Below are 14,024 nucleotides of genomic sequence, written 5' to 3' on the forward strand. Positions count from 1 at the left end.
CGCTACTGTAAGAATAAAATAATATAGTTTACCATTTTAAAAAATGCAGATATGCTTGAAATCTTCGATGTGCCTCTACCTACATGTATGTTCGTACTAATAAATACTGACAGTATTATTGACCGCGTAAGGTCCGCCCATGTTTATCCACGTAGGAGATGGTCACGAAAAATGTTAGGTTATATTGCTTCTAATAGAGTTGACGTTATGTTTATCTAAATGACATAATGTAATGAAATGATTTCGATAGAGCGAAAGATTATCTCTAGTTATTAAGAAAGATAAACGTAAAATTGTACGATACAAGAACGTATATTTCACGAAAGTCGAACGAGCAAGTTCTCCAGCCGTTGTGTGTATACATCAGCTGATTCTCCCACCTTCCCTACCATTTTTCATCAGACAGCGTACTCGAATCGACACTTTGACTACATAGATAATAGAATCGGCTGCGTCGACTCGCTGTTTTTCCACATTGTCAACAAAGAGGCCATCGTGAAAGAACAGCCGTCGCATCTGTGAAGCTAATGGCAGATCATGAAGTTGTCAAGTCGAAAAGGTACGTATTACATTATACTTCCCCTTTGCGAACTGTCATCCGTAGTCCATCTTTTTCTTCGTTTTTTCGCGACCGCCTACCTAATGCCGACAATGTACACATTTTCGTTATATTGCGTTACACCGATTTCACAATTTTTCCGTGTTATATTTTGACATTTCTTGATATTTAATTCGTTACTCGATAATGTTTTCATGCGAGGTGTCTCAAACAACATGTCTGCGTAAAAGCGTTTTGACGTGTACACTTATAGACGAGAGAGAATGTAAATGATCCAAGCACAGGAATAATGTATGTCAAGTTGGATCATGTTTCAAGGTCACGCGTTAAAACTATTTTCGTACGAAGATTCATAACCAAAGAGATCTGTATTTGAATTAACTTCATGTTTGTTTCGAATAATTCTTGAGTGGGTAAGTTACTTTTGAGCTTATGTCCAAGTTTCGTTAATTCGGTGTTCATACACGTCTAACATGTTTATCATCGTGCTTATCAGCATTATTGTGTAATGATTCTATGACATTGAATTCATTGTAGTTAAAACAAAATAATATTTATACTGCTATGTAATATTATGGACTGTAGCAATGATGTGTTCTGCATACGTTAGGCAACTAGTTGAAGTAAATGCATAGAGAATAATTAAGTTAATTAAGTTTCATATAATTCATAAATGATTAAATACATTATTACCAATCATTTTAATATTCTTAACATAGGTGTTTGTATTATTTATTAGCTGGATTTGGGGGTGGTTTAGCTGGTCTGTCTCATCTTCAACTATGCTCCGTGCTGCAGAGAAGAAAATTCTTTCCTGTAAGTTTAGCTTTAACATTTTACTAATTTATGTAAATATTGGTTCCCAATTAATTATGCAGTGATATTATTATTCATTTATTGTTATAATTTCGTGAAACAGGTTTGAAAACTGCATATCGTGGATGGTATGTGGACATAGGACCTGTTGTTGGAACAACAGATAAAATATGGACCATTTCTTTGAACGAAGAGTCACCAAAAACACCAATTGTTTTGTTGCATGGCCTGGGAGCTGGTGTAGCACTGTGGTGCTTAAACTTAGATGCATTTGCTTCTCAGAGACCAGTATATGCTATTGATATACTAGGTAAACTCAGAATTATTAAAATTCTTCATTAAAACTTTGAAACAAATACATTACGTAGAATGTTATTTTATTAATATTCTATGTACATAGAGAATCATTGTGAAATAATATTTTGCTAGTTGCATTTAAATACATGCTTTGTTCTTGAGAACAATTATCAAACATGAGTCATAGATGAGTAAGATTGACCTTTGGAATCATTCACAATCTGTGAAACAGATAATGTTGCACGTTTCTAAAATTTTGCAATTCATTGTTAGAATATTTTGTGTGTTCTTGCCATAAAATTTTTATTAATTACTTGTATCTTATGCATATTGTAATGTTTGTCTCTCTTTTTCTTTGTTCGTATAGTGATTTTTGCATATCTTGTAACATGACAGAAAGATCGCATAAAACATATTTGCTCCAAATCATTTTCTAAATTAATGACGAAATAACATTCTTGGACGTTTTCGTTTTCTTTATTATTGATTCTCCGCGATCCAGGTTTCGGTAGAAGTAGCCGTCCTGTTTTTAGTAACGAAGCCCAAGAAGCCGAAAACCAGCTGGTCCAATCCATCGAAGAATGGAGAAGGGAAATGCAATTAGAAAAATTCGTCTTGCTGGGTCACTCGATGGGTGGCTTCCTCGCAGCATCATATTCTATTCAACATCCTGAAAGGATTAAGCATCTTATACTTGCGGATCCTTGGGGATTCCCTGAAAGGCCTATAGAACCATCTTCCAGAGCACCTATACCTTTCTGGGTGAAAGCTATAGCATATGTGATCCAACCACTGAACCCATTATGGGCGGTCAGAGTAGCTGGTCCATTTGGTTTGTAATTTTTGTAATATATTTCCACGCATTGGTTGTTCGATCTCTATAAGTTCTAACTGAAATATTGTCATTTTCTAGGACAGTGGCTCATTGAGAAAACTAGACCCGATATTGTGAAAAAATTCACACCAGTGTTAAAAGATGATACTGCTGTCATTTCGCAGTATATACATCAATGTAATGCACAGACACCAACGTAAGTCTTTAATGCAGAATATGTTAAGCAACGAAAATGAAAAATTTGTAATTATACATGTATGATACGCTTAATGTATAGGGGTGAAAGCGCATTCCATGCAATGATGCAAGGTTTTGGCTGGGCTAAACATCCTATCGTCAGGAGAATAGATAAGTTGAATTTAGAAATTCCAATAACTTTACTGTACGGTAGTCGATCGTGGGTCGATAACTCCTCTTGGGAAACACTTAAGCAGGCTAGGTCATCGTCTTACATCAATGTTCAGGTATAAAAAAAAATTAAAATTAAAAAAGAGAAGCTTAAGGCACAAGATGAATGATTAAATTGTTAAGATTGTGTTTCCGTTTATTCTAGGCAATAACAGGGGCAGGTCACCATGTTTATGCGGATAAAAGTGACATTTTCAATAAATATGTATTAGAAGCATGTAATTTAAGTGATTCGATACCCCAGTTAACAGCGTCGGAACTTCGTCTGAATATTAGGCCTATAAGTGATCAATTGGCAGTAATTCTTACAGACGAAGAAGTTCAGTTAAAAGTTATGGAAGAACAAGAATTAAATACAACACAGACACGATCTAGTTGAAATTTAGTACAAAAATTTATATTGTTGAATTATATTTATATATGTATATATATATATATATATATTTTCTTGACTTTGTCATGCGGTTTGGTGGACTGCATGCGTCATGTGATCTAGATTAGGTACATGTACTGCAACATACCAAATAATTGCATACAAATTTCGTCTATTGTGTATTTCAATTTCTAATTTATGCAATGTCATATTAGTTGTGTAGTCTATGACTCCTTGAACTATCTTGGGTATAAAACAAATCTGTTCATATTTTCTTTGTTGACTATATATATAATATGTATATTTTCTTCCAAGTGTTAATTAAAATGTTGAGTTTTGATTTGTTTCTCGAGATGTAACATAAATACTATATTATAAATTAGGAAGGTGAGAATTAAAGATGAATAGCAAATATACGAATACTTTCAAACAAACACCAGTAATACCTTTTTCAACATAAACAAATGGTAGTAGTGTAAAATCAATTAAAATCAAGATCAATAATTAAGTAATTATCGTATGTAAATTACGTTGGAAATGTAGTAGAGGAACATTGAATTGTACATTATGTACAGTTATGAAACAAAACTAAAAATTACATATACGAATAAATAATGTTGATATTGGTTTTGTTCATTAAATGTAAATTATAATAAAAAAAAAAAGAATTGTGCAATGCATCTTGTGATTAATAGTTCCATTATTACATACATATAAATTACTCTATTTAAATTTTTATGCTAATATAAATAGAAATTTATTTAATATTTATCTACATATTCATCACTTTCAATATCAGTATCATCAGTATCAATATATGTATCATCAATATCAATATCATCATCTACATCGTCTTCTGTGTCTTCGGTTACATCAAATATAATATTACTATTAGTACGACTGTTATTACGTTTCAGTCTCCGTTGTCTCTGTTTTTCGCGCAAGTAATTGTTAAACTGTTCTTGTTGTTCTTCTGTGGTCAAGAAACTTGGCATGCTCTGTGAGCTGGACTCAGAAGTAGGAGTCGGATTTAACTGATTGTTATTTTCCTTCCAGTGTACTTGTTTCGCCTGATTTAACGAAGCCTTAATCTGTAAAAGTGGAAAGTGTTTTGAAAAATTATCAATACAATGATAACTATTCGTACACTATACCTTCGACATTATCCTAGCATGATTTAATCCAAATACATCGTGCCTCATTATCGGTAAAGTTACACTGAAGTTACTATTAGAATTATCTGTGTTCTTAGATTCTAAACTTTTTTCATCAGTATTGACAGAATTTGAGAATGTTACAACACAATTTGTAGCGAGTGGATACACACTGGGTATATAATCTTCCCCATAATCTGCAATTGCTAATCTTCTGTCTACTTCGTTCTGTGCATGTATGTGCTTGTACCGAACAAACTGAATGGGAGGTACTCTGCCTATGACATGAAGCTGTGTTAACTCATATCTCAATTGGAATGCACATCTTTTTAATATTTCTTCAGTGTCAGATGTATCAAGACTATTGTCTGACCAATATATGTTAACAAGTTTAAAATCTTGAGTTACTTTTACATCGTGAATTTCGACGCTTTTATTCATAAGGCCAAGATCAATCTCCCCTGTGCACATAAAGTCTGTAATGTGCTTCATGAAAACTTTATTTAGCACAGTCATTCTTCGATGCGTATGTTTGGATATTGTTTTCTTTGGTATCTCGCTCAAAGTGTAACCATCCATTTGGATTCTAAAAATTTATAAAGTCTATCGTGAGACTACAAAATTTTTCAAACATTATTAAACAGTAAAGAAACAAAAAATGTAAACTTACTTGCCCTGATCATTCCTACGTAATATCTTGTTCATAATCCTACTTTGCTTAGAAATGTTACTTTTTATGCTACTAGTAAAGAAATGTCTATAAACTTGAATTGTTACAAATGTTTGTATACTTTGCATGCTTCTGAAGAAATACATCTTCTATGAGACACTGATTTCTTTCAAAACATTGATATTTTACGAATATGTATATTTTATATGTCAAGCAATTTTACATTTATTGAAAAACAGTGAGTACTGTGAAAATAATCTAAATTGTTTTAATTACACGATCAAGTACGTATTTATCAAATTTTGTGTCTATTGGAATGATCTTATTCATCTTGATAGGTTATACGCCAGGTGAATATATATATGTAATATGTGTACTACATACATACATACATATCATACACGGCCCATGTTATATATGTATATATATATATATAAATATACCATATATAGTTTATATAGATAGTACGTGTACACATACTGATTGATAATGCCTATGTTTTTCAAATAATACATATATCTCAATTTAGCATTATTCTTTCAATATTAAAGAAATTAACGATAATTATTTGGAATGTTTAATTATGGTAGAATATTTTTGTGAATACATTAAATACAAATTTTAGACTTATTAGGTTTACGTTATTTTACAATTATTATTAAAAACTAGACTGCGAATATTTATGCTAATTTTTGCTTCCACACGCTACCATTAAGTGAAACTGATTCATTATGCTAAACATAATCCATACGATTCATTAATAACTAACTTATGCTTTTAATTCACATGTAATTATTATAGAAAACAAAATAAATTAAATCTAACAATAACAGTTCATAGTATATACAATTCTTCTTCTGAGTTTAATAAATAAGGAAAATAGATTTCTTTTTAAAATATACGTTCAATAATGTGAAGTGCATGTACATTTACAGTATACTAAACTAATAACAACAATATCAAAAAGGAATACAGTAAGGGATAAATTTGTTACCAGTGAAGTTTATGTATATCATATGTATTTAAATATTAATAGTAATGTAGGAAGTGTGTTTGTTTTTACTTCCACACATTAGTTGAAAATATATTTTAGTCTCTGAATCCTAGACTAACGAGAAGAGAAATTGGAAATCTATTAAATATTTATTAATATACATTTACTCTTAACATCATATTAAAATAGATGTAACATATAAAATTTTTATTTTTTCTAATTTACTTTGTGTTACAATACTATGTACATATAAACTATCAATAATTAATTATATGCCGATAAAACTTTACACTTCCATTTTATCTAAAGGGAGAAGTCGTTAGAGGAACTGCCATAATTGCGCAAACGAGAAACAAAATCTCGACACATAAACTTTCTTACAGAGTTTCGTCGGTCTAACTGAAAACATTCGTGAATATAGATTCCAAGAATTGTTATGCGACTGTTGATACTGAGAAATTTGTATATGATCATGCTACGACATCTGTCTGAGAGAACTAATCAGATTCACTTACAAACTTTTTTTCTTTACTTATACTGTCTTTACTGTACAATATTTCCTGAATACAAACAAGAAATTTCCTTTTCAATCTTCTTAACTCGTTGAATGTCGATCTTATCTTAATGATATTATTTATAACATTTGTAATTTATATATATTTATATATATTGTTTGGTAATAAAAAAAGAAAGGAAAACAGATTAATGAGATCAAAAGTCAAATTTGAAAAACACTTATACCTAAATGCACGCGTCACGTGCGGCCGGGAACTGGAACAGTCCGCGAGCGAAAAAAAAAAATTGTCCTGGGAGACGCAAATAACTTATTACATTCAAGACCAAGAAAAATACATTGGACAATGAACTGTCGAAAATTTTGTAGCTTCAAAACTTACGCATAGTAAATTTAATTAAATATCACCCAAATCATGTTTATATGCACCGAGCACTCTATTAAATCTCGGAACATACTTAAATCTACTGGTAAAATAAAGTACATTTACCATTTATGGCCGTTACTTTTACAAATTCATCATATACGTTTTTATATGTATGTGTACGTCGTATATATATACATATATAACTTCAGAGAGAGTACATAGCTCAATCAAAATACCATTGATCAGTGATACCAATAACAGTCAGAATTATTTCCATTGATATATTGAACCAATCACGATTTAAATCACTTTTTAGATTTCATAAAAATACAATAATTCATACTTTTCAACTAATATCAAAATGTAAAGGAATACGTTGAAAATGCCTAATTTTTTCTTTATTTGTTTACGAATAATTTTTAGAAGTACTGGAAACAATATTTTGGCCTTACTCGACACAACAGTATTGTCGTATCCTATACACGATTATATATCATACGAGCTTTTTCTCTATTTCTAACATGATCATACCTGAGAAACGAATAATTCATTTACTTTAAGCCGCACAGCCAAGAAACAGAAATTCAACTTTTAAAAATGTATTTTCCCTACTTGTTCGATTTTCAATGACGTTTTATATTCGAGACGGAAATTCAAATGTCCTCCGAACGTTCTCTATTCATTACTCGTCGCGTACGATTCCTTCGAGAAACACACGCGACTCTGAACCGCAATTCCTATTGATTCTGCGTACGTCGTTCACCGATTATGTTCTCTAATTTACGCGCAACAAAGGCAGTTGTCTTCTTTATAGGGGACGAACCTTCAGACATTTCTACATCCGTATCGTCCGATAAAAGTCTCTTACCGACCGATCGCTTTGGGTCGATGGAGATCATCATTTTGTTAATAGCCTCCAAATCCTGTAAACCAAAAGAAACGTTATAAAATATATGCTTCACATAATTATATAGATTAAACGAAGAAAAAGTCACTGATATGGCCATTATAACACAGGAAATATGGAAAGGCAAGAAATTCTATTCGTTACATTAACATTTAGTGCCATATGAGAATTTTTAATAAAAATTTCAATGTACCTTAGCGGGACTACGACTAAAGCAATAACTAAGTTGCGGCGCTGGCGAAGCGGAAATTGCTTTCGGGTCCAGCGTACGAGTCATAATACTACTGGTCACGTGTCTGACCGGTGAACTCGCCGGTGGTTTCCCCTTTGGCAAAGGGCTTAACGACAAATTCATGACACTACCGCGCGCCAGTCCCAATTTGTTCGCGACTTCTTTCACTTGCGGAACGTATACTGTGTTGTAAAATTTGATCAGGTCGCCGCGGATTTCTTCGCCGAAACTCTGCGATGTTCCCGCCATGTTCGAGGGCGTAGGCGGCGCCACGTTGGTCTCCTTGTCGGTCTCTTCTTTCGTACTGGACTCCTCGTTGTTCGATTGCGAGTGGTTTGATGGTGTCTTCGCGATAAGTACCGACCTGTATATATGGGACTCTGCCTGCGGTTGCAATCGATAGCACCGCATGATCTCCGTAAACGAATTCTTCTCCATTTTAGCTAGTTTACAGATCACATAGATTGCACACATTAAAATCTGATCGAGATGCCGATCCTTCATTAGTTCTGTTCTCTCTTTGATTGAGTACTCGAAAATCGTCCAGATTTTCTTCTTCAGGTCGATGTCCATGATCTCCAGCGAGCCGCACAGATCCAACATGCGGACGGACGCGAGGTTGTAAAATTTCCTAAAGAACAACGCCACGGAACCGGTCCGTTTTGGCTTTACCGGCTCCCGGTTCACCGTTACAGTCTGCATCGTAGTTGCGGACTGAACACTGGACGATCTTGGAACGGTGATTTGATCAGGTAACAACAGTATTCTCGAATTACCGATTATCGGATTATCGATCGCCAGGACCTTCGACGATAACATGCTCTGGCCAGCTACTCGCAATACGCTCTGACCACCGATCCGAGTGTCACTGAACAGGCGCTTTTTGGCTACGCCGGAAGCCGCGACAGGCGACTGAAATCTCTCCGAGGCGGACGAAATAGGACTCTGTTGCACATCGTGATGGGTACCGCGGTCTAAAGCGATTCTCCTTAGTACCGGTTGTCCGGGGATATTCGGGTCAATGGTCTCCAACGTTCCTGGCAGCGAGACCTCTTCGCAACTAGGAACACCTTCCGGCGTGGATTGAATAGCCCCCCACAGAGGGCTGTCACTTTGCCACGCGAGAGACTCTAGAATCTTTTCCTCTATCTGATTCAAATGCTTCACGACGTCGCGCGACAACTGATCCTCCGCCCTGACTATAATTTCTATTACTTTATAAAAGTAGTAGGCGTCTAAATTCAGCGCATTCAGGATCCAAGGAAACACTTTGTCGTTGCTCTTGTACGAGTAGATAACAATCTCCAAGCAACAGGCGAATAAGCACTGAATAAAAACCTCGTTCGTAAGAAGGTTCTGAAACATACGAACAGATATGTTATTTAGAGACCATAGTTCTTTCTAGGTGTATTTTAGATAATCATTCAATGTACCGTCACATCGTAACTCGGCTTCTTGCGTTTCTCATCGTTTAAAATCATCTCTAAAAGTCTGTAAAATAGAGTCTGACCCAGGTACAGCCTCTTCTTTCCAAAATCTGAAGTAGTCTCGTTAGCGTTTGTACTTTTATTGTAATTTGCGCAGAACTGTTCCCCTATTTCTTTCACCTTCAATTCCACTAACGACTTCACATCTTGAGAACAACTGTTCAATATCTGCAGCAGATTCTCGCTCGGCGATGTCTGACCGGCCAGCATCGCTTGAAGCCGAATTACACTTTGCGTCGCAGTGGATACCGGTGTTACATTGGTAATATCCTTTGGTCTCAGATAACCACGTCCAGTTAATGGAGTGGGCGGAGCCAAATGTTGAATCTGCTATGAGAAATTTCGTAATGTGAATTCGGTTAAGGAAATCATGGTTTACGAGTAGAACGGATGTATAATAGTACTTATTGCACGTACCCCACTGTATTGCTCCCTCTTTAGTTGAAACTGTTCTTGAAGTTCTCCAACATTCATCATCTGTGTAGGAGAACCAATATTATTACTAGCATCATGACCTAAAACAAAAGAAAGTCCGACATAAAATATTGACACGTAATCTGTGAGAATTAGATGGCGGATTTTATGCACTTAGAACAAATATGATGATTCTTAACAGGGTGAAATGAAAATTTTAGCAATGACGAATAAAGTTCACTTATTATCTTTAATTGAGCAAACACTTAACAGATGAAACAAACTTTTTTCTTGCTATTGGTCTCTGTCAAACTGACTATGAAAATGGAAATTTGCATGTGCATCCACACAGTACTTATTTTGTTTACACAGCTGAATACGAAAGGTAAACACAGTGTATGTATACATCTACCAACTCAATTATACTGCTCATAATCTATAGTCTGTATGCAACAAGTGTGTAAAATGCAATAAGTGAATGTAATCCTTATTAATGAAAATCAACTTCTGTGTAACATTCTAGAAAAATGTAAATTTGCATGTTTCTACATCTGATGAATTGTTGTCGTATCTTACAGCAGAAAATGAAATTTCCTGCATATTATAAACCCACCTTTAAGAGAAATATGTTTGGCTAATTTAGCATAAGCTATATCTCCTCCAACTATTTCCAAGCTTGACACTCCATTCAGTCTGACTCGCCTCCAATCAGCTTCAAACCACACCCCAGACAAAGCAAACACAAATTGGTTAACAGCAAGAAATGAAAATTATTATCATACATGATAGTGATAAATCGTGCATTCTGTCCTCAGTTAACAAAATGCAAATCAAAAAACATAAGTAGATCGGTAAGATAAACTTAAAGATATCCAGATAATGTTATCTCAATAGAAGAACATAGTATGTATTCTAGATCGTGTAATTATTTACAATGAATACAATAATACCACAGTTTATATAAATACTAATTTTTCTTATTCTATACACTTCTGTTTAAATATCAGTTATTAACATATAATGAGAAAAGCAAAAACTTATGCTGTATTTATTAAAGCAAAGACAATTAAAGTAAGCATACAAGCATGCAAGTTACAGTATTGTTTTCTTTTATTTACAACCACTTCTCCCTCAATAAGCAAAATTAATAGCTGGAACTGTTAAATACATATAAATCGATAAAGAAATATTTACCTAAGAAGATTCTTTCATCAAAATCACCGACACTCAGTACATGTTGCTCATATACTCTATTGATGGCTTTATTGTTGCCATCGAAATTTAAAGCTTCCAAAATACCAGAAAAATTTGACGGATCTCCTCGTAGTACTCTTTCGTCAAATAATTTTTTTATATGGTTTTTCAGATAATATTCCTTAATGACTTTAGCCTCGACAGCGATAGCTTCGTGACGTTCACACAGCAAACTGACTATACAATTTGCTGTTTGCGGTGGTGTATAATTCTCATCATTAAAATTTGGAGGTAGACCTAGTGTGCAGAACAAACACACAAACGAACAATTAATAACTCTGATTTTCTTTTAATCGAATGTTCCATTTTACAATATAAATTTACCTGGAAAATTAGGATTCAAAAGGTCTTTCCTATTAGCCAATAGAGCATTGCTATATATCAGATCACAACAGACTAATAGTAAATGATAAGAATTAACTAGATCATCCGAGATATCAGGAAATGCTCCCTTTATACAAATAAATAATGTCCAACAGAATTCAAACACTCTTGCTGGAGTGCAAGGCATCGCTTTGTGTCTTCTCGATCTTGGCGGTCTTGAAATATCATCCGCTGGATCTTTAAATATATCAGTGAAGATTGGTTGATATTTCTTAAATATAACCATAGAAACAGAAAAATTTCCCTCCAGCTTCTCGATTTTAGAACGAAAGTCCGATGGCATATTTGCCATGTCTGCCCAAGATTTGCTTTTCATAAAAAATTGTATTAGCGGAAGGTTGCACAATTGTAGCAAACGAGTCAACGACACACAATTGCCTTCCACATTAGTGCCTGTCTTCCCAACAGTGGGTATAGAAGATTTACGGCACGCTACATACAGTGCACATCCTATCCAATGTAACTGATCACCCTGAAAACAATCATAATATCCTTTAATATAATTTAGCAAAAAGTTGTCAAACAGAAGTCTGATTACTTCAAATGAAACTATAAAAATGTCGAAGTATAGTCGATATTTTATCCGAGATAAAATGTATGGATGATTGTTGGAGATAAAATATATAGCACTAACTCTTACAATTAATTAAACCATGATTGTTAAACATTTACAATCAATGCAACCAAGGACATATAATAGATTTTTTCTTTATCTAAGATATTTAATGCTTCCATAGCTGAATACCATAAGTTTATTACTATGAATTGTGGCTGTATTTTGTGTGCTTGTAAAGAAAATCATCCTAATGATTCACCACCATTGCAGCTAGTTCCATCAGAGGTTGACTAGGACACATTGATCTTTGCTGAACAGTAGTCTACTGTCAGAAAACTGGATAATAATTCTGATTGTCTCAGAAAGAAAGATGAAAGACTTGCAAAGGAGAAATAGAAAATATACTGTAAGAATCTAATAAAGGAAAGGGAACACGATATTCTCAACAATTGGAGCTTATGTGAAGTATAAATAACAGGAACAAACAGTGGCAGGTAGAGTCTTTTCACCAATTTGTTCCTGTTACGCCAAGGCATTCCTTGCATCGTGAAATTGATACGTTCAAGGAACGTTCTCTATTATTGTTTCAAATTGGTGCGCCTTGGTGAACGGGCTAAAACAAACCGCGAACTCAACTACATCGAACGTCGCGCTAGAAAAGTCAAACGATCCAGTACGTCATAAAGTTAACGATTTCAATCAACTAAAAGGTGATCCAAGGTGAAAAGCCTAAGATACCATGACTTGGAATTTAAACAAACGAACACAGTTCGAAACAGCCACGACACCGGAGTATATGATTCAAAAAGTACCTCAAGAGTATAATTCTGTCGAATGGTCTCGTAGGATTTCCAGGCCTCGGACGCGGCGGTCGCGTCCATATTCAATTTCTGACACAAATCCTGGTGTCTACTATAAGTAGAGTCCTCAATGTCGTCCGACTGCCCCATTTTCGTCGGGAAACCGATGGAAAACCGCAGGGAAACACGACTACCTTAAACCGCTACGGACGACCGAGCTGCGCCATACGAAGTCCCTGCGCTGGTTTGGCGGGAAACGAGTTGACCTCCGCCATATTTGCCATGTTGGCGGGAAATGTAGAACGTCGATTATAAGAAAAAAATCCTTAGGTCGATCTTGCACGGAAATAGTTGATCATTTGACGTTTATTTTACTCGTAAAGCAATGTGAAAAAAATCATGCAATATTTCTTACTTTATACAATTGATACGAAAATAGAGCTCTGAATAAGTTCCCGAGTATCGATTACGCGGCAATCGCTTTTATGATCTTTGAAACGGCGGGATTAAAAGAGGCGGTAAAGTTTTTAGTTAATCACATTCACATCCACAAAGCGAATATATCTGTGTGTTTTATTATTTAGGCGCATCCTCTATACACAGAGACAATAAAATAAACAAAATTATTAAACATGTTAACACTTTGTCGACAGGACATGAGGAATATTTACACGAATGGCGCGTGACATCCAATCAAAAAATTTTCATTTGAAATGCTCATTTTTCATTGGCACTCTGATGATCGATCTTGTATGCTTGTCCATTTTGTATCTTGTAAAACTAATATACATATAATACACCGACAAATGTTCGGTTCAAAGAAATTTATATTTTACTTATTTTTCGTTTATTGGTTTTAAAGCATTCACTCTTTAAATATTATAAATTTAATATTGAAGATGGGCTTATTTATTTATTTGATGTTGCGTAGAATCGTTGATGATTTTTATTTTCTTTAATATACATTTTTCTAATTTTAACATACCCTGAATTATCAATTTAA

The 14,024-nt window shown here is 34.3% G+C and overlaps 3 protein-coding genes across 3 annotated transcripts; 1 reads left to right on the forward strand and 2 right to left on the reverse strand.

Moving 5' to 3' along the window:
- Positions 1-500: 500 nt before the first annotated feature.
- LOC107188877 (abhydrolase domain-containing protein 4) lies at positions 501-3,294 on the forward strand. The gene is made up of 7 exons (XM_015577262.1): positions 501-559; positions 1,299-1,375; positions 1,479-1,685; positions 2,175-2,504; positions 2,586-2,703; positions 2,785-2,971; positions 3,061-3,294. Exons 1-7 carry the CDS (start codon positions 528-530, stop codon positions 3,292-3,294), a joined length of 1,185 nt encoding a protein of 394 aa, XP_015432748.1. The 5' UTR covers positions 501-527.
- A 755-nt stretch (positions 3,295-4,049) lies between these two features.
- LOC107188887 lies at positions 4,050-5,274 on the reverse strand. The gene is made up of 3 exons (XM_015577272.1): positions 5,113-5,274; positions 4,443-5,028; positions 4,050-4,379 (listed from the first exon to the last, which is right to left on the reverse strand). The coding sequence occupies exons 1-3, from the start codon at positions 5,256-5,258 to the stop codon at positions 4,050-4,052; spliced, it is 1,062 nt and encodes a 353-aa protein (XP_015432758.1). The 5' UTR covers positions 5,259-5,274.
- A 2,165-nt stretch (positions 5,275-7,439) lies between these two features.
- LOC107188845 (retinoblastoma-like protein 1) lies at positions 7,440-13,171 on the reverse strand. The gene is made up of 8 exons (XM_015577220.1): positions 13,034-13,171; positions 11,606-12,137; positions 11,222-11,518; positions 10,641-10,739; positions 10,031-10,128; positions 9,560-9,940; positions 8,088-9,482; positions 7,440-7,910 (listed from the first exon to the last, which is right to left on the reverse strand). The coding sequence occupies exons 1-8, from the start codon at positions 13,169-13,171 to the stop codon at positions 7,725-7,727; spliced, it is 3,126 nt and encodes a 1,041-aa protein (XP_015432706.1). The 3' UTR covers positions 7,440-7,724.
- Positions 13,172-14,024: the final 853 nt, after the last annotated feature.

The sequence above is a fragment of the Dufourea novaeangliae genome, unplaced genomic scaffold (genome assembly GCF_001272555.1).
Source record: "Dufourea novaeangliae isolate 0120121106 unplaced genomic scaffold, ASM127255v1 scaffold141, whole genome shotgun sequence".
Classification (NCBI taxonomy): Eukaryota; Metazoa; Arthropoda; class Insecta; order Hymenoptera; family Halictidae; genus Dufourea; species Dufourea novaeangliae.